Source organism: Leptidea sinapis, chromosome 34, assembly GCF_905404315.1.
Source record: "Leptidea sinapis chromosome 34, ilLepSina1.1, whole genome shotgun sequence".
Lineage (NCBI taxonomy): Eukaryota > Metazoa > Arthropoda > Insecta > Lepidoptera > Pieridae > Leptidea > Leptidea sinapis.
The window spans coordinates 2,674,966-2,701,263 of NC_066298.1; the positions used below are offsets into that span (position 1 = coordinate 2,674,966).

At 38.9% G+C, this 26,298-nt stretch overlaps 1 protein-coding gene across 4 annotated transcripts in view; it reads right to left on the bottom strand.

Annotated features, from left to right (window-relative positions):
- Positions 1–26,298, bottom strand: part of LOC126974936 (solute carrier family 2, facilitated glucose transporter member 1-like) — a 39,512-nt gene that overhangs the window by 4,060 nt on the left and 9,154 nt on the right. For 3 of the 4 annotated variants that reach the window (XM_050822685.1, XM_050822686.1, XM_050822687.1), the window contains exons 2-8: positions 8,476–8,622; positions 6,831–6,991; positions 5,437–5,561; positions 4,501–4,641; positions 3,747–3,884; positions 1,174–1,364; positions 378–590 (exon numbers count right to left, since the gene is read on the bottom strand). In XM_050822685.1, the coding sequence (XP_050678642.1) occupies positions 378–590; positions 1,174–1,364; positions 3,747–3,884; positions 4,501–4,641; positions 5,437–5,561; positions 6,831–6,991; positions 8,476–8,622 (1,116 nt within the window). Of the gene's footprint in view, positions 1–377; positions 591–1,173; positions 1,365–3,746; positions 3,885–4,500; positions 4,642–5,436; positions 5,562–6,830; positions 6,992–8,475; positions 8,623–26,298 lie in introns of those variants that run through there. The other variant, XM_050822689.1, reaches the window with a different exon arrangement.

Consider the following 26,298-nt stretch of genomic DNA (forward strand, 5'->3'; position numbering starts at 1 on the left):
ACGAGAATTTTATATATTACATTAAATTTTAATATATGGCAATGTTCTACATTTAAGTTGGCATCTCCTCTAACATGTTAAGTTTTGTAATAAAGTTACTTCCACACATTTTGATATTACATTTCCACATCACTTTGATATTATAAGAATATCTAACACAGATTGGCATGAAAATGAGAGATATATGAATGCGAGTTTCCAAATTCAAGTTATAGCTTATATCAAAATACAGCTTTTTTGAATTGTATAAATTTATATGGCCAATCTGTTTATTATGTTGAAAAATTAATGAGCATAAAATTATTATTTTAGCCTATGATGTACGATGATATAAAAATAATTTGCTGCTAAACTGTAATGTAATTGAATTTACTCACAATGAACTTTAAAGCAGCTGCCAGCAAGGTTAGTATGACAGTAGCAAAAAATATTGAAGTGAGCAGCAGGGGACGTCTGCCGATCTTGGGGAGGAGGTACAGCATCAGGACGGCCGTGCACACGTTGATGGAGCCGCAGCCGATGGTGGCGTACTGAGCGTCCTGCTCCGACAGGCCCGCTTGTTTGAAGATCGTTTGCGAGTAGTAGAACACCTGCAATAATTAAACTCGTAGAATAAATATTGCCATTGGAAAAAAGAATTTAATACTTATTACTACCATATACTTATTTTTTTCTGGGTGTGGCTAAGATCGAACTCATAACTATAATAGATAAACTGTCAATATTTAATATTATCAAATATACCTATAATATGATTTTAGGGTCCCTACGTCCCTTATGATTTCTGAACTTTACCAGTGGGATGCTCCTTTGCACAGGATGTAATAGTTTATGGGTACCACAACGGCGCCTATTTCTAATGTGAAGGAGTAATGTGTAAACATTACTGTGTTACGGTCTGAAGGGTAATGTAGCTAGTGAAATTGGTGACGAGCGCAATTGTAGTGCCACTCTGAATTTTCGGGCTCTTCAATAATCCTGACCGGCACTGCATTGTAATGGGTAGGGCGTATCCATTACCATCAGCTGAAAGTTATGCTCGTCTCGTCCCGTCATAATAAAAAAGTAGCCGTTCTTCCCGTGAGTTCATTCCAGTACAGCTCGAACAATGTCTTCGACAAAGCCAGTATGGTAGTACTCCAGCACCACTGGTGGATCGATATCGGTACTCACCGCGTTGATGCCGCTGGTCTGCTGCCCCGCCTGCATGCTGCATGCCAGCAGCAACGGCAGCGTGAGGGCGGGGTCCCGCACAGCATCCAGCATGCTGCAGCGCTCCCCCCCGGAGCGGCGCGCCTCCTCCCGCAGGACATCCAGCTCGTCACCCAGCAAGCTGCTGGACACGCCTCGGACACGACTCAGTTCTGCCATCATTATGTTCCAATAAACATACATCGACTGTTTTCACTTGTATAAACGTGAATATCATGGATCTGTTAGTATTTTATTTAAACATTTCCTATATTTTTTTATTGAAAATAAGGTATGAGACGGGCAGGACGTTCAGCTGATGGTAATTGATACGCCCTGCCTATTACAAAGCAGTGGCGCTCAGGATTATTGCAAAACCCAAAAATTCTAAGCGGCAATACAAATGCGCTGGTCACCTTGAGACATAAGTTGTCAAGTCTCATTTGTCCAGTAATTTCATTAGCTACGGCGTCCTTCAGAGCGAAAACACAGAAATGCTTAGACATTACTACTTTACGGCAGAAATACCAATGGGTACCACAACGCCTAGGCACCGTTGTAACAACGGTGCCTAGGCGTTGTGGCCATAATCTAGCCGACATTCTGTGCAAAGTAGCCTACCACTGGTAAAATTTCCTTACAAGATGCTTTTTTATCGACCATCAATGGACAAGCACCTACCACACATTGGATATGGCCAAAGCAACTCAACATGCAGGGATAGATCCAAGGAAATCGGAGACCACACCAAGATCAACTTAAGGACGGGTTAGCAGGCTATCCAGCAGGCTAGGTTCCAGGCTGCTGCATCAAGTGACGATAGCCAAGAAGAAGAAGACATTAGGAAGGTAGTATTGGTACACAAGCTAAGGTCGACACGTTCAGGCTTATTTATTTGTGAATGATAATTTTCTACCTCATCGACAGTAATTAATTAAACATTCATTATATGAGACTAGACTTACTTACTCGACTTAACCGTTTAGGCATAAGTATCAGCTTGATGTATTAACAAGCGCTACCAACATCATGAACTGCCATAAGATATCCCAATTAATAATTACATTTATTTAACAACTTGTGGCTGTACCTACAACCAATAACATCAACTATTACAAATGTCTAATATCTAACTTGTAACGTAATACCTTCGTAGCATTATAAATCGTAGAAATATAAATTGTGCATATTAACTGTAATAAGCGTATGCCGAAAGATTCGTTCTTAAAAGAACATATTTTATATACCGTAATATTAGCTCTTATTAGAACCATTTCATAATGCTGTACATCAAGTCATAGAATCATGCAGATCACCAATAGTCATCTCATCGAAGTACAAGCATCGTCACGTTCTCTCGAAGACCGCAGATATACTCACGTGACCAGTCATATGCTCCGCGTTACACAACCTCACAGCAAGGTCGAGCGTACTCTACTAAAGCGCGTCGGCCGTCGATCACTATTCATTCAATTTAATCAATGAGCAACAGGAGTGGGTGCTCATTGACATCCGCCGATCGAGCATCGACGCGAGTTTACACAAGCGCTCGCTGGCCGGCTTACTGCGATAGCATTAGTTTTAGAGCGAGATAGAACACATAATATTATTCTCAATTCTTATTGAATTAAACGTTTAACTATTGGTCAAAATGTAAGCTTTAGTATTGGTGTGTAATTTCTAAACTTGTAAATATTTTTTAAGTAACAATTGTAATTGGTTAACTAGTCTTAAGGATTTTGTATATATATCGTGTAACTGAAATAAAATATATCTTCCACATATTCCTCACATTCTTCATACTACTCAAGCAGTTGCTTTACTTAATCTCCAAACGGTCCAGTCTTAGACTCCAGTCTCCAAAAACTGTTAATATGTTAATACTATTTAATATAATCACTATGATTAGAAATAACTATAATAGCATATAATATTTAGATCTTTCGTTAACTTGATTCGTGTAAGTTAGTTGTCAGTACCAACTAACAGTTGGTAGCATCATAACGGTAGACGTTTGTGCTCTATATAAGCCAGAGCGCTAAGTTCAAGTAAGCATTACTTATAGTGACACTGTACAACTTCTGAATATTAGTGGAAACTGTAAAATACATATATTTCAATTTAATTATGTGCGTTTAAATTACCAACCCCCTCTACACAAGTTTATGTTTGTTCCCGGTATTAACATTATGATTATTGAAAATTTATAGAAGTAGGCGTTACTTTGCGGAAATCCATAATTATACAAATGATTTGATGATGAACAATTCGACACGCCTTTCGCCTATACACGTCCTAGGAATGCCTCGTGTAGAGGCAAAAGGCGTGTCGAATCGTTTAAAAACAAATATTGGCGGAATTAACACTAAAGAAAACTTAAATCATTTGTATAATTATGATTATTACAGTTTCTAGCAAATTCGACGATGTGCCTATAAAATACGTATCAATATCAAGAATATATTATTGAATTGTAATGTTAATATATTGACCATGTATAAAAGTGTAAAGTTACTTGCCGGCTTCAATAAATGAATATAAATCTTTTCACTCACCCCTGATAGATTCTGCTTCGCTCCTCTTAACTACATAAAGGTACTTCGGACTCTCAGGCAACACAAACAGCACAGGTAAACATATAATGACTAGTATCGCGAACACAGACAACAGGTACGGCCAATCGGCGGCACCACCTGAAAACACATTCATCATCAGCCAATAGACGTCCACTGCTGGACAAAGGCCGCCCCAAAAATTTCCACGACGATCGGTCCTGCGCAAACAGGTCGGCAATTCAAAAATCACCGTCGCCCACATTCTCGTGTAACACGAGGGGAATAATAATGAAGGTGTACTCATGTCATATCGTCCGGGTAACACCGCACAAGGAAGCTCATTCCGTAGTTTAGTTGAAGATGAATGAAAGTTTCTTGTAAACCTCAACCTCTGAAAGAACGCTACGCCAGATGGAGATGATATCTACATTTGTGGCGTGTCGTGCGAAGGTGGAAATCGGTAGCTGGAATTAGGGCGAACGGCTATTCGGAACACACTCTATGATAAATGAAATAAAAAAGTCTCTACGCAGTGCCGAGTGATCTAGATCCCTTCACAGAGCACTGGATCCTCGACAATCGGACACGCGGTCAAATTGTTCGAGCTGATACTGGGTTGCGCCAGACCGGAGATGACAACAATACAAATAAGTGTACCTATCAATTGTTAAATAATTTCATGGATATAATTATCTTTACAAAATAGTTTGTAAGTTTCCCATACGCCAGGCGTCTGGTAATCCTAAAGGCTTACCCAATAAAACCTCCAGGCCCATGACTTGACCCACCAGGACGCCCACGTTGACTCCCATAGGGCACGCGACCCCCATGGCACCCGTAAGACTGTGCGGCGACAGTTCTGCCAGGTACATAGGCACTATACTCGTTGTTAGACCTGAATCAAACATCATCATCAGATTTACAAATCAAACAATGAAAACTATACGTCAAATAAATCTATACAATATATCATAGCCAATAACATCTTAATAGAGTTCCATCACCAATTTTAAGTCGGAATATAAAATCGCATGCGATATGTTTACGAGGGGCAGGTCCAATTTCTGGAAAGAGGTCGTCGAATACAACTCGGTTGGGCAGCGTTCGAGAAGCTCCGTAAAATCTTCTCGTCAAAAATACCACAGTGTCTGAAGACGAAGGTTTTAACCAGTGTGTGTTGCCAGCGATGACATACGGAACGCAGACGTGGTTGCCAACTATGGGCCTTATGAGGAAGCTCACTGTCGCTCAGAGGGCAATGGAGAGGGCTATGTTCGGAGTTTCCCTGCGAGATCGAATCAGAAATGAAAGATCCGTAGGAGAACCCAAATTACCGACATGCCCAGTTGGTTGCGAAACTGGCAGTGGGCAGGGCACACAGTTCGACGGACAGATGGCCGTTGGGACAGTTGTTGTCGAATGGCGACCACATACCGGAAGACGTAGTGTTGGTAGGTCCCCTACAAGATGGAACGACGGACTGGATCAAGATCTCCGGAATGGGTTGGATGAGGGCAGCGCAGGACCGATCGTCATGGCGATCTTTGGGGAAGGTCTTTGTCCAGTAGTGGACGTCTTCCGGCTGAAATAATAATGTTTACGCCATCATAGCCATATGCTCGATCAGTCCAGTTCTACCTATATGTCTTTTAAACTTGTTCTGTCTACTTTTCTGAAGCATTCGGCTTACCACTCGATAGTCCAACGAGCAGTCTGCCAAGGATGAGCATCTCCACCGAGTTGGCGGCGCGACACGACAGGAACAACACAGCCCCGGCCAGTGACAAAACACTCGTCACTATTGTTGCTTTCTTTCTGACAAGACAAGAAATTTTGGTCAATAACTTTCAACGATACAAAACTGATTGGAAAAGCACGGTCTATGTACCGGATCCAAAGGAAGGTATTCGTAGTAGTAAAGTCAGAAATACATGTATTGTCCTGATATTACACGAGTGAAACAATCACCGATCGTTTCATCATATATACGGTCACCAGACTGCAACCATTCTATTTTTTGTCTTTATGTTAGGTGATTATTTTTTATGACATTAGGGGACGAGGCGAGCATGACGTTACCCATTACGCCCTACCCATTTAAATAGAGTGCCGAGCGGCACTACAATTGAGCTCGTCACCTTGAGACATAAGATTTTAAGTCTGATTTACCCAGTAATTTCACTAGCTACGGCGCCCTTCAGCCCGAACACAATAATGATTACACATTGCTTCATGGCAGAAAAAGGCGCCCCCTACCAAAACTTTCATAAAGAAACAATAAAAGTGGATGAAATTCACGGAGTTCAAATATTTGACAAGCGAATGTGAGGTAACATAGAATTTGACGCAACAGTATGGCGATAAAAGTTACTTTACCACCAATTCTCTCCACTTGTCTGTTTGCTGTTGTGAACATGACGTCATAGTATATGCGCTTAAGCGCACCAAATTGACAGGCGTTTAGTATCCGTGTTATTTGGCTACCTTAAAAAATACCTACTTAGTTTAACTTTTTCAAGTTTATTATTATCTTTATATCACACTTGCTGACCCGGCCAACGTTGTTTTGCCATATAAAGTATAATTCACGCGATAGTTTTATAAGTAATAAAATATTGCCTATATTATAGCCTGTACTGCATTTTGTTCTATTGTCAATAGTTTTTGCAGCGCACGCAAAAATAGGTTTTCGATTTTACACCTTGTGTTACAAAATAGCAATTTTATTACGGATCCCTAATTTTGAAAAAAAAAACATAGCCTATAAGCCTTCCTCGATAAATGGACTACCCAACACTGAAAGAATCATTCAAATCGGACCAGTAGTACCAGAGATTAGCGCGTTCAAACAAACAAACAAACAAACCGCAGCTTTATAATATTAGTATAGATAGCATAAAAATTATATATTTCCCATTCGGCCGTACCCTAACAAATTATCATATATAGTCAAAAAATCTTTTGTGTACGAACTAACAGAGTACGCAATTTTATTACTGTTTTAAGTTCCAAGGAATGATTTTATGATCTTTGTCACGCGATCGTATCTATTAAGGTGTTAAGGCAAACATATAAGCTCCTTACCTGCCCAAATTGTCAGCCACCACCGAGCCGAGGATGGAGCCGATACATCCTCCTACGATGAAGATAGACACGACGGAAGACCAGAGAACATCCAGCCATGTATCGTCTAGGGGTAGGTCGTAACGGCTTATAAAACTCTCGTTACAAAACTTTTTTATCACCTGAAAGTTACAAAAGTAAATAAGCATTGAAAGTTTCTAGGGACAGTTTAGTGCCCTAACCAAAGGACTGCCTACGCAGGGCACTGTCTCCCTCTTCTCGGAGTCTTTCATAGAAAAAAGCCACACAACTTCGATCCGGATGACGCACCTGAAGTTTTCAGTATAGCAAATCCTCACCTTTTATCAGATATAATAAGTATCTAGTTTTTATAACCATCTCACGGACTAGTAAACAAATAAGGACTCCGTGTCACCTAAGGCGGCCATTATCAGAATTGTCATCGTCTGTGACAGATCAGTTTCGTATCAATAGAATATTTAAAAAATGCCGTCGTGCGTTGTGGAAAAGTGTAAAAACGACACTATATAAGTATTTGTGGCCATATATGATTATTTATTATGGAAAATCCCATAATGGCGGCCGATCGGCTTGTATTAATGTAAGTGTGTGCGTGGGGCTATGTATTTACACGTTTACCAGCCAGTTTTGGTGCCTCACTGTTATGTAAGGTGACACGGAGTCCTTATTTTTTTACTCGTCCGTGTTATTCTGCACTTAATTTATGTCATAACCTTGTATTGTTTTTTTCGCCAGCCTCTTGACCGTCTGCCCCCTCTCATCTTAAAAAAAGTAATCGAATCTATTGTTACTGTGACCCATTTTGATTGACAAGTCGTAAATAGTCAGCCATGCTTGACATTAATTAGCTCCTCTGTATTTGGAATATGGTCCGCTTTATTCCCAGATATTGAAGTGCTACAAATATATTTGCGAGAGCGAGAATACCCGACTTTTTCGCAATAATTCGCACAAGGATTGCATCTTTTTCGGATCGAATGGGTTGACGCTCCAAAAACGAAATAATAATAATATTGACACTTTTATTTTTGTGATAGGCAAAGCCTGTACTATGGGTACAAGACAACGACATACTTAATACAATATACTTACTTAAATATACATAAATATATATTAACATCCATGACTCGGAAACAAACATCCATATTCATCATAACATAAATGATTGCACCTACCGGGATTCGAACCCGGTACCTCTAGCTAAGTAGTAAGGGTCACTAACCATTCGGTTATATGGGTCGTCTTTATTAAATTCTGATGACTATCTCTAACAATGTTAATAATAATGATATTTAAAAATGATGGATAGACGTACATATTGATAAAAATAGAAAATTATTTTTTGTTAACATAATCTAATGTAGTTTCTTTGGAACTTGTTATTAGTATTAATTTGATTGTAATTTTAATTCTAAATTTTATCTTTATTTCAATTGTATTTTCTATGGGTTGGTTATGCCTGAAATAAATGATTATTATTATTATCAGGCTGTTAGGTCGTCTATACGATAGTATATTCTAAGTCTTTGGTTGCAACTGAGTTTGGATCACTTACTAGGTATTAAGTCACCCGTACTCTCGTTGTTCATTAGGGAAGTCAAAAAACAGAAAAATAAATGCCTACCTCGGCAGGCGTGTTGACCACTCCGATGTTAAAGCCGACAGGAAGCGAGGATCCCAGCGTGGTGACCACTCCAGCCAGCACCAAGTAGAACGACCATCCCGGCCGGTAGTCATGCGTCTGCGTGAGGTGCTGGTGCTCGTTTGTTACCTGGAACAAGGCTCATTTTAGACAGGGGTCACAAAAGAGAAGGAATTGTGGAAGTCGCTGCCCTCATCCAATGTACTCCGGCGATCCTGACATGTGACATATTTTATTATTATTAAAAAAAAGCTATGTGACATGAGTGCAAAAAAAAGTGGACCCGAAAAATCTCTCACCAAGAGTGTAGGTTATACATTAAAAATTTATCAAATAATAAAATAGAAATAAATCGGGGTGCATTTGTATGAATGCTTTTTTTGAAAGATTATTTATTTTGCAAGGAATAGCAAATCAAATGCAACATAGCTCGAGGCTACGCTGAAGGCATTAATTGTGAAAGTTTCATTAGAGTCTGTCCAATAGTTCCAGCGATAAGTGTGTACAAAAAATAAATAGACAGACAGACAGATCACCAGTGGGAGGCTCCTTTGCACAGGATGCCGGCTAGATTATGGGTACCATAAAAGCGCCTATTTGCGTCGTGAAGCAGTAGTAATTTGTAAGGATTACTGTGTTCCGGTCTGAAGGGCGCCATAGTAGGGAAATTACTGGCCAAATGACACTTAACATCATCAATGTCCTAATAATCCTCATGTCTCAAGGTGACGAGCGCAGTTGTAGTGCCGCTCAGAATTTTTGGGCTTTTTCAAGAATCCTGAGTGGCACTGCATTGTAATGGGCAGGGCTTATCAATTACCATCAGCTGGACGTCCTGCTCGTCTCGTCCCTTATTTTCATAAAAAAAAAAGTTTTCTTTTGTATTTTTGCGTTCAGATACACTCGCTTTATCACCTATAATGTGTTTTTTGAAAAAATATCCAATGCACAGACACGTCGACTCTACAGTTTTATTATAGTACATAATATATATATATATACATTGACGATAGATACATTATAAAGCAACATTATTGAAATGTAAATGAAGATTCACTCAATACCAATAAATTGTATAGATAATAATAACACGATTCACTTAACTTACATTTTAAATTATTTCCGCCCAATTCTATTCAGCCTCGAAGACGGTAATACATTGATTAAAATTAATTACTTTCACTTCAAAGACAATACTTAATTCAAATTCGGAACAAAATTTAAACGACAAGCTTAAGTAACACAAAACACGACTAAAGGTGCAAAGAAATCCATTAGGATTTAAAAAAAATTACTGTGCTCCACAACACAACAGCAACAGTGCCGTAAAACTAACTAAAATAAAAAACTTTGGTCTTGAACGCCACTAGAAAAAAAAACTTGGAAAAGTAGAAAAATGGCGTTTGACTCATTTTCTTATATCACCATTTTGAAGAACAAAGAACTGCAACAGCTCTCGTCAAATCGACGCAGGAAGGTATAACGGAACAGAAAAGGAAAATTGGCCAGAACCAATCACAGAGCCAACCGTCCAGAACAAAATATGTGAGAACAATCGACGCGCCGCCATGCCCTGCTATAGCTGGTATAACATTAAGGAAATCATTAACTGACAGACCGCTAGCTGCAGAGAGCATCCTTGAAGTAAATGTGTCATTAAATAATATCTGGAGGACCGATCTTTGCTTGGATTTTTAAGAATGTACAAAACTTGAACAAAAATAAAATAATAGAACATCTGGATTCCGGATCACCCAATGTCCCATCTGAGCTATAATAGTCTTGTACATAGTGGCGAAATTTACTTTTGTATTCTAATGTTATTGTAGCTGTTTCTCATTAAAATACGGATAAAACTACATTTTTTTTTAATTAAAACCTAGCTAGATCGCTTTCTCGCCGCCGAAACTACCTTTATACTAAATTTCATTAAAGTCGTTGGAGCCGTTTCAGAGATTCAGATATATACAAGAATTGGTCAAAGATAGCATGTGATATAATGAAACATTAACTTTAAGGATGCTTTCTGCAACTAACGGAGATACATACAATATACGGGCTTGCTTGCAAAGACACGTCTTCGAGAAGGTCAAAGATTTCATAGAATAAAAAACTTTCGTAAGTTTCAGCATTTAGAATGCTCGGTAATAAATGTGGTGCGATTAAAGTGCCGTCAATTATACACATTGAACGAAATGCGTTTTTTTTTTCATTATTATTATAACTGTTGTTTTAATATTGATAAATAACCAATGTTAAACTGATTTTATAAATCAGAGGGAAGGAGTTGTTATGAATTGATACTTTTTGAAATAAAACTTGTTTAGCGGCGTTGAGCACTTTTCTTGGAATGGGTATAGAATGTTACACTCGCGTCAGGACTCGTGACCTGATCGATAATTCGTAAGACAGTCGTTGAAATTATGGATGAAAGTTGATTTTTCTAAGAAAATTTTAACATAATAAAGTTTATTTTAAGGTCAAATAGTTGTAATAGTTCTGAAGTGTTAATTTTTTTATGTAATATAAATGGCTATTTATGTGTACGATATCGCAATAAATGAATATTGTATATTTCCGCATAATGATACTTTTATACTGATAAATAAAGCAATTCGTTCGATATTATTCCCTAACCATTCCAAAATATTCAAAAATGCACAACGTTTTTCACGTTTCAAGTTTTCACGTCTGTCGGCACTCCCGGAGTGCAACCCGTTATTTTTTTATATCTCTCACTGTTAAGACAACGTAGACACCAGTGGGAGGCTCCTTTGCACAGCATGCCGGCTAGATTATGGGTACCACAACGGCGCCTATTTCTGCCGTGAAGCAGTAATGTGTAAACATTACTGTTATTCGGTCTGAAGGGCGCCGTAGCTAGTGAAATTACTGGGCAAATGAGACTTAACATCTTATGTCTCAAGGTGACGAGCGCAATTGTAGTGCCGCTCAGAATTTTTGGGCTTTTCAAGAATGTAATGGGCACGGCGTATCAATTACCATCATCTGAACGTCCTGCACGTCTCGTCCCGTATTTTCATAACACAACGCACCAACATTAGTACCAACCAAATGATTTAAAATAATTTTGAGTTTATACTGTAGGCAATTGTTAAGTTAATCATCTCAAGCTTGTTTAGGAGTTCAATCACGGCTCCACCCCAATATTTCTTATTCCCCCTATTTTACACTGAATTCCCAATTATCTATAAAAAAAGAGAGCTATTTGAATCTAAAATTAACGCGTACAAAGCCGTGGGCAAAAGCCTAGTCACAAATTGTTATTATGATAAGAAACAATTAAAAAAAAACACGTTTTCGATATTATTGCCATGCTATCATTGTGAGCATAATTTGAGCATTCAAGTGAACAATTAAATGATGATAGTGAGTAAATTATTTTTACTAATGTATATATATTGATAATTACTAAAAATGATAATTAGCAATTCACACACACACACACACATACACACATACACACACACACACACACATATACACACACACATACACATACACACACAAACACACAATACACGCCCTAAATTATATATAAAATAGTTTCTGTGATCATAATTTGTTGCATACCTTCCATTGTTAGACCTTAAAATATGTTGATGTTTGTTATTTGACATTTTACAATGCACAACTGGGAAGAGACTGACCCCCATGTCACGGGCTGTCCTAGTTTGGGGGTCGAGGGTAATTTTAAGCAAAATTGTATTTTTTCTTTGCAACAAATAAAGATTTATTATTATTATTATTATTTGAATCTAAAATTAACGCGTACAAAGCCGTGGGCAAAAGCCTAGTCACAAATTGTTATTATGATAAGAAACAATTAAAAAAAAACACGTTTTCGATATTATTGCCATGCTATCATTGTGAGCATAATTTGAGCATTCAAGTGAACAATTAAATGATGATAGTGAGTTAATTATTTTTACTAATGTATATATATTGATAATTAGTAAAAATGTGTTTCCTTCCATTTTGGATAACAAGAGTTTTAATTTTAGTCAGATAGGTAAATAAAGCCATTCTTGGAATGAATATGGCCCCACCCTATGCCATGGTGACGTATATCCGCTTTCAATATTAGCATTATTTATATTCCCCATTTATCATATATGTACTAATGCTGAATGCGAAGGGTTAGCAGAAAACAAGCAAATAAGGTGTTTTTAGACAAGTATTGTGGTGAAAAAGTAGCATTTGGAGCTATGAACACTACTTAATCCTGTTACACATATCCTTAAGTCTTATTTGTAGGTTGCTAATGCTTGCTGTTGGTTATAAAGGGTGTCCAGCGGGAATTTTTCAACTTTAAATAAACGTTACTCATTTGTTAGCGGGGTTAGGGCTGCGGAGGGGGTGACGTTAGAAGCGACGTTTCTGCGGATTTGTCAGTCGCCATGAGTCATTGGTCGGGCGCGCACCGCGCGTATGCGGTGGAACAATATTTGTTGAACGGCAATTCGCCTATTCGAGCGCGTCGTGCTTTTTGTTTGCATTACAACATTCGGCGATTAAGCGATGGTCCGAGTACGCAGCTTATCAGAACGTGGGTGCAAAGATTTCGAGAAGAAGGGACAATGATCAATAGGCCGCCACCAGGACCGTCTACGTCGGCAGCAACACCAGAACGAGTGGCACAGGTGCGTCAAGAAATTCTTAGAAATCCAAGGAAATCAGTAAGAAAGATTGCCGCCTCTACAGGCATTAAGAAGTCAACTGTGCATACGATTTTGAAAAAAAAACTAAAGCTTCATCCCTATAAAATGCAAATTGTCCAAAAATTGAATGAGAACGATTATGTTTCAAGAGAAAGGTACGCCAGAACGGCTTTGCAACGATTTCGAACCCCCAGAACACTTGGAAACATATTGTTCAGCGATGAGGCACATTTTCACATCGGGGGTTACGTAAACAAGCAAAATATGCGTTACTGGAATCCCAACAACCCAAGAGAACGTCATCAGAAAAGTTTGCACTGCCCGAAAACCACAGTATGGTGCGCCATCTCAGCTCAAGGAATAATCGGACCGTATTTTTTTAATCAGGGGGAAACTGTGGATACCTCTGTATACTGCCGCATGATTGATGAGTTTTTAGTGCCGCAATTGCAAGTTTTTCCAGGACGCAACAATAGGACACATTTCCAGCAAGATGGGGCAACCCCGCACACTTCCAGGGTGTCCATGTCGAAGTTAAGGGACATTTTCCCTGGAAAATTAATAAGCAAGTACGGAGACATAGCCTGGCCACCACGATCGCCTGACTTGACGCCCTGTGATTTTTTCTTGTGGGGATACCTCAAGTCCAAAGTTTACTGTAATAATCCCCGCACCATATCTGCCCTACAAGAAAATATCCGGCGTGAAATTGATGCAATCCCCCAAGCACTGTGTTCGCGCGTATTCGCCAATATGAGGGTTCGCTTACAAGAGTGTGTTACGCGAAATGGACGTCACTTGGAGGACATTATTTTTAAAAAATAAAATCCGCAGAAACGTGCTTTGTTTTAAAAATATAATAAATATTTTGAGTTTAATAATATGTTTTTTATTTAAGTTTAAAAAACAAAATTTTCCGCTGGACACCCTTTAGTTAACACTCCACAGCCTTTTTGAACTACCACTTTTCTTTGCAGTTATACAAGTTTTTTGGCATGGCATGACGCATTTTTTTAGTACTACTCTCAGAAAAGTTACTCTAATAGCTTGTACGTTTTTTTGTGTAGGTGCATTTATTCAAATTAGTAATTAATAACGAGGATTTTAAGCATAAAAACTGTTAGAATCTTTTAAAATGTTACGTTTTCCACGCAAGAATTTTGAAAAAATTGGCTTTGTTACATAGATGGCGGGCCGGCAGCCGTGAGCTCATATCGCTCAAGGTCGCTGGCAATTAGTGTCGCCTTAAGGATTGGTCTCCGCTCCAACTAGATACCGCACTACCTAAGAACGTAAGATAATTTATACGTTTAGTCTCTTGCTGTTATTAGACAATCGATAGAAACAGGCCAGGAACATTATTTTAGTGTGCGTGACATGCTACGTCTTACACTCGCGATTTGTTGTCTATCTAGAAGTATAAATGATCTAAGCTAAGAACAATAGCTTTTTTATTGCAGCAACTATTCGGTGCTTGTGTGCGTGGCATCTAGACACTTAATCGCATCTATCATATTTTGTAACACACGCTTCGTGTTATTTTACATTGAAATTAATAAAATACTTACTGATGATATGTGTGTCTTTATTATTTCTTGTAGTATTTTTACAAAGCAACTTGGCATTTTAGTTTCAATTATTGGCAACGTTTAACAGAACATGTGGCACATCGACGTCACACATTGCTCGAGTATGCAGCAATAGGCTCTAGATAGAGCCTATTGCTGCGTATAAATTATGTGAGGTTCTATCTTTGTGTCAAAATGAAAAATTAGATACATTCAATTTAAAAAATAATAATAGCCTGTGGGTCGCTCATAATTAAGATTTTGTGTCATTATAACGTAATGTTTCTTCGTATTCGTACAGGATAAAAGTTTGTAAAACTATTCTTATGAATTTCGTAACACATTTGTTTTGTATAATTTCTGGGATATTTTTTTTTATGGAATAGGAGGACAAACGACCGTACGGGTCACGTGGTGTTAAGTGATCACTGCCGCCCACATTCTCTTGCAACACCAGAGGAATCACAAGAGCGTTGCCGGCCTTTAAGGAAGGTGTACGCGCTTTTTTTGAAGGTACCCATGTCGTATTGTCCCGGAAACACCGCATAAGGAAGCTCATTCCATAGATTTGTAGAACGAGGGAGAAAGCTCCTTGAAAACCGCACTGTGGAGGACCGCCACACATCCAGATGGTGGGGATGATATCCTAACTTGTGGCGAGTCGTGCGAAGGTGGAATTCGGCGGCAGGAATCAGGTTAAACAGCTCTTCGGAACACTCCCCGTGATAAATGCGGTAGAAGACACACAATGAAGCGACGTCTCTACGCAACGCCAAGAGATCCAGCCGTTCACAGAGCACTGAGTCCCCGACAAATCGAGCTGCTCTACGTTGCACGCGGTCAAATGGATCGAGCAGATACTGGGGTGCGCCAGACCAGAGATGACAGCAATACTCCATGTGTGGCCGGACCTGCGCTTTGTAGAGCGCTAGAATGTGGGCCGGCTTGAAGTATTGCCGTGCTCTATTGATGACGCCCAGCTTCTTCGAAACCAATTTGGCTTTGCCCTCCAGATGGCCACGGAATTGGCAATCGCTCGAGATTTCGAGACCCAGTATTCCTGCAAATATTTCTAAAATTGCTATTATTTTAATATTTATGTATGTATGTATATTTATGTAATATTCTGAACAAGTAGAAGCTAATTTCAAATTATCATCTTTAAAAATAATATGATGGAACCTTTAATAAAACTATATTTATTTTTTAACATTAATAGTTACTCAATGGGTCACCTGGGGGCTGCTGAAAATCAGCGCTGTGTTGGTATTATTCCAATGCAGCATGACGCTGAGTCAGTTCCTTTTGATAACAATGACTGCTACACAGTACTTTTAAATTAAGATAATCGCTATAATATTATGCATACATTTGTTTCATTTTTTTTTTTTATCATTTGTATATTTTTATGCTAAGTATAAGTTTTTAATTATTATTTTTTTACCTCTAAGTCTTTCTTAGTTGTATTATTCTGTGTGGTTTGTGTTTGTTATTAATAAAGTTTTCATTCATTCATTCATTCATTCATTCGATACTAGGCGCGGCTTTAAGAGAAGTGTTCTCGAAGAGCGGTGATACGAAAAATGTGGTTTTTTAGTGGTAAACGCGCAAACTTGAGTCTTCTGGGGGTTAAATTGGACAATGTTCAATTGACCCCATTCCGCGCCCTTCTCGAGAGAGGACTCGATAGAAGACACAAGTTTCTCCCGGCACTGGTCGACGATTTCCCGAGAGAGACCTGCATGGCCCGTGTAAACGGCATCACCAGTGCTGTCGTCCGCACAGCAATGTATGTTGGAGGTGTCCAACATATCATTGATATGCAGAAGAAACAGCGTAGGAGATAGCACACAGCCTTGGGGTACTTCAGCATTCACGGGCTTTGGGTTCGAGCAATATCCGTCGACAACGACCTGTATGCTACGCCCAGTGAGGAAGCTGGAGGTCCACTTGCACAAGCTCTCGGGAAGCCCAAATGATGGAAGTTTTGAGAGGAGCGCCTTGTGCCATACACGATCAAAGGCCTTCGCTATATCCAGGCTAACTGCCAGGCCTTCCCCCTTGCTTTCAATAGCCGCCGCCCATCTATGTGTTAGGTATACCAGAAGATCACCTGCCGACCGTCCATGGCGAAAGCCGTACTGTCGGTCGTTGATCAACTGGTGACCCTCTAGGTATACTAAAACCTGGCGGCTAATTATGCTCTCCATGATTTTGGAGAGCAGGGAGGTGATAGCAATAGGCCTGTAGTTCGCCGGATCCGAACTGTCTCCTTTTTTTTGGATCGGATGTACAATGGCTAACTTCCATGAGTCAGGGACTACGCCTTTGGAATAAGAGTGCCGGAATAAACGCGTTAGCACCGGCGTCAACTCAGGGGCACACGTTCTAAGCACGATTGGAGAAATGCCATCCGGCCCGCTCGACTTCCTGACGTCCAACGAAAACAGAGCTCGCCTAACAGTTTTCTGTCTGAACTGTACTTCAGGCATAGAGCTCTGACACCGCGGAATGGTCGGCGGTGTTTTTCCGTTGTCGTCAAGAGTCGAGTTGGAGGCGAAAAGAGCGCACAGGAGCTCGGCTTTCTCTTTTGCCGTATGGGCCAGGGTGTCATTCCTCATGTGCAACGGCGGCATGGACGGCTGGTTGAAGTTAGCAAGAGCAGCTTTCGACAACGACCAGAACTTGCGTGTTCCGGTCGGGTAACTGGAAAGCTGCTCGCCGATTTTGTCGACGCGCTTAGACTTCGCACGGGCGATTTGCCGCTTAAAAAATCTGGAGGCACGGTTATATTTCCTCTTAAGAACTTTGCAGTTCGGATCCTTTGTGCCCAGCGCCGCAACCCAAGTTCGATACGCCTGTTTTTTGCAGTCAGATGCTGCTTTAACTGACGCATCGAACCAGGGCTGTGATCTGCCACCGATCGGTACTACAGAGCTTGGTATAAAAATATCCATGCCCTGCAGTATCACATCGGCTACTGCAATGGCGCAGGCACTAGGATCATCCGAAGGGAAACAAACCTTGCCCCAAGGGTCGGATGCAAAAAAGGAACGCATCCTATCCCAATCTGCTGACTTGTAGTGCCAAACCCGGCGGGTCGCTGGTGGTCTGCGACGTTGGCGTCGGATAGGCACTACACTCCTGAACAGGCAATGGTCGGACGTTCCGAGAGGGGCGTCGACAAAGACTTGGTAACCATCGGGTTGTGTAGTCAGCAGAAGATCTAATAAGGACGGCATGTGGCTATCCACATCCGGGAGCCGCGTTGGCGACTCAACCAATTGGGACAGACCATAGGCCAATGCAAAATTATGCGCAGATCGCCCTGTGTAGTCTGTGGTACGTGATCCAAGCCATTCGGCATTGTGCCCGTTGAAATCACCCAAGACTACGATTTCTGCGGAGGGGATCTGTGCAAGCACGTCGTCAATTGCCGCTTGAACGCAGCCCATGAGATGATCGGTTTCTGCGTTACCACTAGGTCCACAGGTCCCAACCTGTAGACACACGCATAGATACGGACGCGGTCGTCTGCATCTACGCGGAGCCAGAGATTAGACAGGTCCCTACCCTCAAAATTGCCGAGACGGCGACAGCAGATATCCTCCCTAACGTACACACATACCCCGGCATGAGGCAAAAAGTTATGCTCAATTTTGTACCCGGGGTACGTTGAATATGACGTATCGCTAGGTCGAGATATCTGCGTCTCCGTAAGCAAACACAAGGCCGGCTGCGCCGTCTCAAGGTGGTGGTGGACGGCGTTTAAATTGGAGTGAATTCCCCTGATATTGCAAAAGTCCACGTTGAGCGTAGAGCGGGGTGCCGTGGTGTTACTGCCTCGTTTGTCCTCGGTCATGCGCGGTTCTGTGCCCACCCCAGAATACGAAGGGCAGCCCGAGCGAGAGTGCTCGGGGTGGGATTCTCCGGCTCTGGTAGAGCCGGTACCCTCCTGGGGTAATATCTTTTTACGGACCGCTCTCATATTTGGGGGGGGGGGGGGGGGGGGGAAGGGATGGCCTCCAGTCCTCGACACTAACCTATGCGAAACATAGCGGCACTAGGCCGCTACTTCACGCCGGTATTTTGTGCGAGTGTGGTAATTAACCCGGACGAGTCTGGCCCGATTGTGCTGACGTCATACGACGGCAGCGTGACTCTCCCACTTCTAAAAAGCCCTTTGTCGCCTCTTACGACACCCATGGGCCTGGGACTCCCCTATTCTTTTTACGCCCCGGGGAAAGTACAGGGCATTTAATTTAATGGTATAGCAATATATGGTATGTAAAACACCGCCTTAGAAGCCGCAAATGTCAATGTTTTTAACCTTGACTGTTCCAAGAGACCACGTACCTACGCTTGACAGTAAAAAAATTTAGTCTCCCTCAAATGACTAGACAGACTTTACCCGTACGAGCGTTTATATATATTTTTTTTTAATAAAATTTGTTTAACTTTGTAATGTGTAAATTTCTTCGCTTACAATTAAAATAAACAAACAGGGATCAGAAAAACTTTGCATGCAAAAATTTCAAACGTCCTCGTTGGTCACTTGATGGGCGCAGTTATGGCTCAGTCACATTCGATGCGCATAAAATAAAGTGCTTAATGCGCATTAAATCATGAAAAAAAAACATCTATCTCTGAGCAGATCTATAATATTGATGATGAGATGAACTAACAACCTTATCACTAAAAGTGTGCAAATATTTGCTGTCATAAAGTAATATCTACTTAAATAAATTTACACATCGTATTAACTAAATCACAGCTAAGTCCATGGATTAACATTAATTGCAATGATAATGGTGTTAACGATAAAGCCATTCAGGGATCAATTTTATTATTAAATCAAGGGTTTCTCGCAATTTTTTCAGTGAAAAGAGACGAGCAGGACTTTCAGCTGATGGTAATTAATACGTCCTGCCCATTAAAATGCAGAGCCGCTCAGGATTTTCAAGCTTGAAAGACCTACAAATTCAGAGCGGTACTACAACTGCGCTTGTCACCATTAGGCACAAGATGTTAAGTCTCATTTGCCCAGTAATTTCACTAGCTAAGGCACTCTACAGACCGGAAAAACAGTTATGCTTACACATAACTGCTTCACGGCAGAAATAAGCGCCATTGTGGTACCCATATTCTAGCCCGCATCCTGTGCAAAGGAGCCTTCCACTGGTAGAAACTGTTGGAAAGTCAACAAATAATTTATAGGATAGGATCCTGTCAATTTGATCACAGTCACCAGATTATAAGTAATCACAGATTTTCGAGCTCGAAGTAAAAATAGGTGGGAATCTTGATTTTAAAATATAAATTATCGCATCAGTAGGCCATACTAATAAATTGAGTCCCGTACTTCTTATGTAACACTTACACTAAATTAAAATGATAACATTGCATCGTCATCATACCCAGGAATATGAACAACTTTCACGATGGGGCCAATTCGTAAATTATGACAAAAGTTAAAGTTGATTACAAAAGTTAATATCGAACAAATTGTATGAAACAACTGATTTTTTTATGCATTTGTAAGGCTTCTATTTTTAAAGCCAACGCCAGCGTAGCGAAACACTCTAAGAAAAAAGCGATTCACTCGATTATATGAAACGTGCAGTCATTGATAGATTGACAGATGACGGCTATAATCTTGTAAAAAACGGACAAAGCCGAAATCCTCTACGTTATAAGCAACTGTTCGCTTTCAAACTAAGCCGGATTATACTTCGTCGCCCAATTCTAAATACTATTTCAAACTTATATCAAATGAATGCACGTTACATACTAAACTAAATTTCAATTTACTGCCGTTTACGGCCGTTCCCAATATTCAGTCTATCTCTTACTCGAGATAAAAATCGTAACTATCGTTGACTTTTCTGTCCCAATAAACTTATCGACGGTAACTCACCTTATCCGTACACGCTGTCTGTCAATGGGACGACGTATAGCTTAGCAGCGATAGAAGTTTCTATGGAAATTGCAACTCACGCGTCCCAATATAAGGCGATAAGGATGACTTATCGGTTATATTGGGACAGCTTCAGATTATTGACAGGTAACTGTAGTAGGAGGTAGTAATTTTTCTCTATCTGTAGATAGTATATTGGGAACGGCCGATAGACATTCCCGTCTCTTATTAGGTAGTATTTACATCCTCTGTGGCCACCGCTGTGATATAAGAGGTACATTATAAAATTCAATTCTTGAGGGTACCTGATCATTAACCCATATAACTACGGGAATTTAAATTATATTTGCATCTGTAGCCCCTACCAAAGAATGTATAATCTGTACCTCCACAATATAATTAAGGATTCTTACTTTTATGCACGTTGCTGCGCACATATTGTTGCATTGCTGTCAGAATTTTATTGGAGACTGCAGAGATGTATATATTTAAACCAATATGGAATAGTGCTGTTTTGTAAATATGAAAGCTCTAATGGGTTATTATAATATTATGGCAACAGTCTTAAAGACTCGATTGAATCTTTAGCTGTAGCATTAATCTCATTTTGCAACAAAATGTCTAAGATGCATTTTAAATTAAGATTTCATCAAGTCGGTCACTATCATGAGTCCTATAACAAATATATAAGCAAAAGCGAGTGCCATTAAAACAGTGCTTAGAGTAATTGTTGATAAAGGATACAAGTCAATGAGACAGTTGATGAGAACATAGTTAGTCCGAGGAGGAATGTCATGAACTCGATCACAATTAGGACCAGCGACGAAGCCAAACCAGCTACCAATCTGAAAATACCTTTTGATATAGCGCAGTATAGTCCTCGAATGGGGACAATGTACCGGAAGACGTAGTATTGGTAGGACCCCCACAAGATGGACCCCCGATCAAATCGCCGCAGTATGATGGATGATAGCAGCGCAGGACCGATCGTCATGGAGATCTTTGTCTATCAGTGGACGTCTTCCGGCTGATGTTGATAGCGCAATTATCAATAGAATACCAGCGATATTCGTCAATAACTGCTGATTACAGATATAAAAGTTGTTTAAGTAATAATAAATAATATTGAATCACCATGCTTACACCCTTTTATGTGTTTCTTTTGATTATACATTTTTATATGAATATGGTCCAGTGAGTCAAATGGTCTACCTAACGCAAAATAACCTACCACGTACCGTAAAACAATACGACCCTAACATACGGTACTGCGCCTGCCACCATGAGACAAGATCGAAAATATAGACATACCTACAATAAAATTGTAGAAAAACATAGTAAAAAAGAATCTTAATAGTTTAAAAAAGCTGCTTGTTGCAACAATACCAAAGCCAAAAAAGTAGTTCATAGAAGTTTTGGCTGGTTGTCTGTTTGCTTGTATATATGCAAAACGCAAAAACTACTGAATAGATTTAATTATTTGCATGAATTTTGTCATGAGGTCTGTACAACATAATAAAAGCTACTAATTATTACCCTAGATGCAGACATAGTACCAGTTTTTGTTGCGTTTCGTCGCAAACAGCAACTAGTGTCTATGTCTGTAATCACTCAACAGAAAAACACCCGTACAAGTACAATGCAATGTAACTTTGATATAAGAGATAAAACATGCAACAGGCCCAAGTGATGGAAAGTGAAAAACCAAAAGCTCAAGGACATCCGATACGATGCCGGCCTTTAAGGTGGAAGTGCTTTAAGATTGAAGGCAGGGGCGTGCATTGGTTTTCTAGCAAGGTAGGCACTGTCGATCTAACAAGTAGTTGAGCTTTGGAATAAGCAAATATTGCTTACCGTAGGTATTTTGTATCGAGCGTAAGGAATAATTTTAAGAGTGGGTGTTCAATAGAAGTTTGGTTATAAAATAACGGAACCAAAATTAAACTAAATTTACTTTGACACTAGTGCTATATTTAGGTTCATAACGAGGTAGGCACTGCCTGATTGCCTACATAATATGCACGCCCCTAATTGAAGGTACAACAATTATTACTAATGCTACAAAATAATTCCACCATACTTTTTAGAGATCAAAAAACGGCAAATTCTATCGCAATTCTCTCGAGTTGAAGCCGAGCTTGATGTTTCAATCCATTTCCTGCTTTTGGCATTACAATAGACGGTCCACATTATATTTTTAAATCTCTTTTTCAATCCATCTATAGTGTTGTTATTGGAAAAAATAACAAGACCGTCATGATACTGATGATAAATGATACGGCCTACCCATTACAAAGTAGTGACGTGCAGGATTGGTAATTTTAGATATAAATTTGTAGGAATATGACAGATAAGCGTATTCTACACTATATGCATTTGGAAATTAAAATATATACATACATAGTTTTTTTACATAGTGAAATACAGATATTTAGTGATCATTTCTCGTCACAGACAAAACAGAATTGCAGTGATTGCCTTGCCAATATGGAGCCGTCTGTTATTTTCTAGCCATTTCAAAAGCCAGGTTTTGTACTATTGGAAGATATACCAACACATCCTCTGTCGAAACCCATAAAGCATCAGGACGGCCGCGTTCTGCTTGAACAAAAATGCCGATATCTTATTTATCTATCACAACAGAATAGCTTTCTGAATAGCAAATACAAAATCAGCGATTTACAAATAATATATGATCTAGAACTGCTTCTAATCCTCCAAGAATCCGTAGTACTACAGACAGGCAGCACTACGGACTTCCTGGCCAGAAAAAGATGACCATGCAATTGTTTCACTAACTTGTCACAATATTTGTGTTGTTGGTATATTTGATATTAATGATAAAACTACAATTATTAGCATATTCTCACGTGGTGATACAATTCAGGTTATTGAACCAGCTGTAAAAGGTCGAATGACTAAACAATAGAGTATTATTCTTTGCAGGTCACAAGTATCAATACAGTTTGGTTAAATTAGGCCAAACAGACAGAAACGCACTGTTTATAATAAGCATTCTAGGCCAGCCTTTAGATAATATTTTAATCTAATAATAATAATCACGTTTATGTATAACTTGACACATATCCAGTTATATTCCGTATTATATTTTTTAAGGATTTTTAAGCTTGGATCTGGAAATGGACATCATATTTGTAATTAACACTCCCGAAAACCTCAAAAATGATAACCATATTGATTTTATAGAAAAATCACATACGCCATCTTGGATTTCGAAATGGATGTTATATTTGTAATTGAGTTCACAGCAGAATCTCCGTAGGTTTGATTCACTGAGGCCCATTCTGGCTAAGTGCCAATTCAGCTTACAATGGCCTAAGAGGAAACCCGTGAGGGCTCTCAAAAAGCATGCATACATAATTTATACGTCTGATAGAGCCTCTTGCTGTTAGGCAACGCATGACAACAAGCCTCGTTTATTACTTTTGAGTGCATGACAGCTGCTTCTACACTCACGATACGTCAGTGACTTTGTATAGAGTGCGTGCGTTTGCTGAAAATAGAGGCTAGCACAGTCACACTATATCTAGACGTAAGATGTAATGTATAATACTCTCTTGAAATTTTAGACTTATTTATTAAGAAATTATGGTATTAATAATGTAGAATATAATTTACTGAAATGCTTGATAATTATTATTTTGCATGTACAACCAAACTGCCAACACAAATAACACATAACATACTTAACTTGTAAAACCTAGGTTATATTTACCACGTTGATACAAATAAGGAATTATGTATTATTATATTTTATCTACACCCATGCTTTAAATCCTCTATTAAAGATTCTGAAACAGTTAGCTTATTGCGAACATTAAAACACCCAATGTTCTAATAACCATTACATCATCCAAACGAGTGTTGTAATGTTTTACTGAATTTCATAACAACACTCCTATTTTTTTTTCATTCCCTTCATGCTCAAAGAGTTTTAACAGACAGCCACATTCTTATTGCTCGATGCGTGGCATCTGTATGAATTTCAAAAAAAGAACATTTTGGTTTACGCGCGTTCCACACCACCAGAACGTCGCGCGTCGTAAAAAAAAAGTAGGCTTTTCGAATCCCCGCCATTTTTCTTCGATATTTTTATTGTTTTGTTTACAAAAAATGAGCGATTAATTTCCAAAAGAACATAATATTCAAGTGAGTTTTAATTATTGCACTACACAAAATGTAAATTACTACTAAAATAAATAATTATTTCATTAATACTTAGTTTATTTGTATATAATCAGTAATGGATAATATTAGGTTACTACAAGGACTGGCTGTTTTAATGTTAGCAGTAAGCTAACTGTTTCAGAATCTTTTAGAGGATTCATATTTTGGGTGTAGATAAAGTCTTGTATGCAACTGTTGATAATTAGGTATTAAAACACTCATGTGATACTATTATCACACTCGGCTTCGCCTCGTGAGATAAATCCACATTTGTGTTTTAATACCCCTTATTACACAACAGTTGCATAAATAACTAGTAATGGATATTTAACAAGACTGTAATATTCCGCAGTAAATACCATAAAATTGTACAAATTATATAATAATCGACAAAGTTTATAATAATACATATTACTTTACGTATACAACTACGTCCGTTCACATCACACAATATGATAATTAATGAGTCTTCATTGTTATAAGAATTTAGTTTAGTCTTTAGTTTATAAAGAGGTAGGTTAGCTATTCAAAAATATTTAACAAGTAATGATATATTTTTAGATACAAAATTTTTTACTTAGATATAGCTTATTTATACGTGTAGATAGTCTCTTGCTGTTAGACAACCGATAAAAACAGGCCAGGAATATTAGTTTATATGCATGGCAAGCTACGTCTTACACTCGCGATTTGTATCACACTTTGTGTTAGTGAATTGCTCAAAATAGAGGTTAGTTCTAAATTCTATTTTTTTTTTCGGCGTTTTCACAGCTGTCATAGTCTAGGTACCTGGACGTATAAAAAATCCAAGAATTTTGGTTTACGTATCTTTATTTTCGCACTGCTAATGTTCTGAAAGGAATTGAAAGAGCTTTATCGGTCTTTCATGTGGTTTCTACGCACTTTTTATAATGAACAATATACTTCAATAACAAATTAGTTGGTAAAATTCAAATTCGAAAAGCGTTTCAAATATGAAATATTTCATAAAAAGTAATAAATAATACTAAATTTTACCAATATATTCTTATAACTTATATTCGATGCATCAACCTTAAGAGCTTGAATCCATTGTTTGTCTAAGGATGCTTCGTGAACATGATGGTCGTGATTACTGTCATAATTAGCAATCGCATCTGATCGGAATATTTATACATCAATACATATAAATAAAATTGGAGTGTCTGTTTGTAATATTGAAATAACCGTTTTTACGACGTGTATATGAATATATACGGAACATACACCAAAATAACATTTTTACAATTTTTGCCTGTCTGTCTGTCTGTCTGTTTGGTCCGGCTAATCTCTGAAATGGCTGTACCGATTTTGACGGGACTTTTATTGGCAGGTAGCTGATGTAATAAGGAGTAACTTAGGCTACGTTTATTTTAGAAAAATAAAGGAATGTTGCAATGTCCAAGAAACGGTCTAACTCTAAAAATAATTT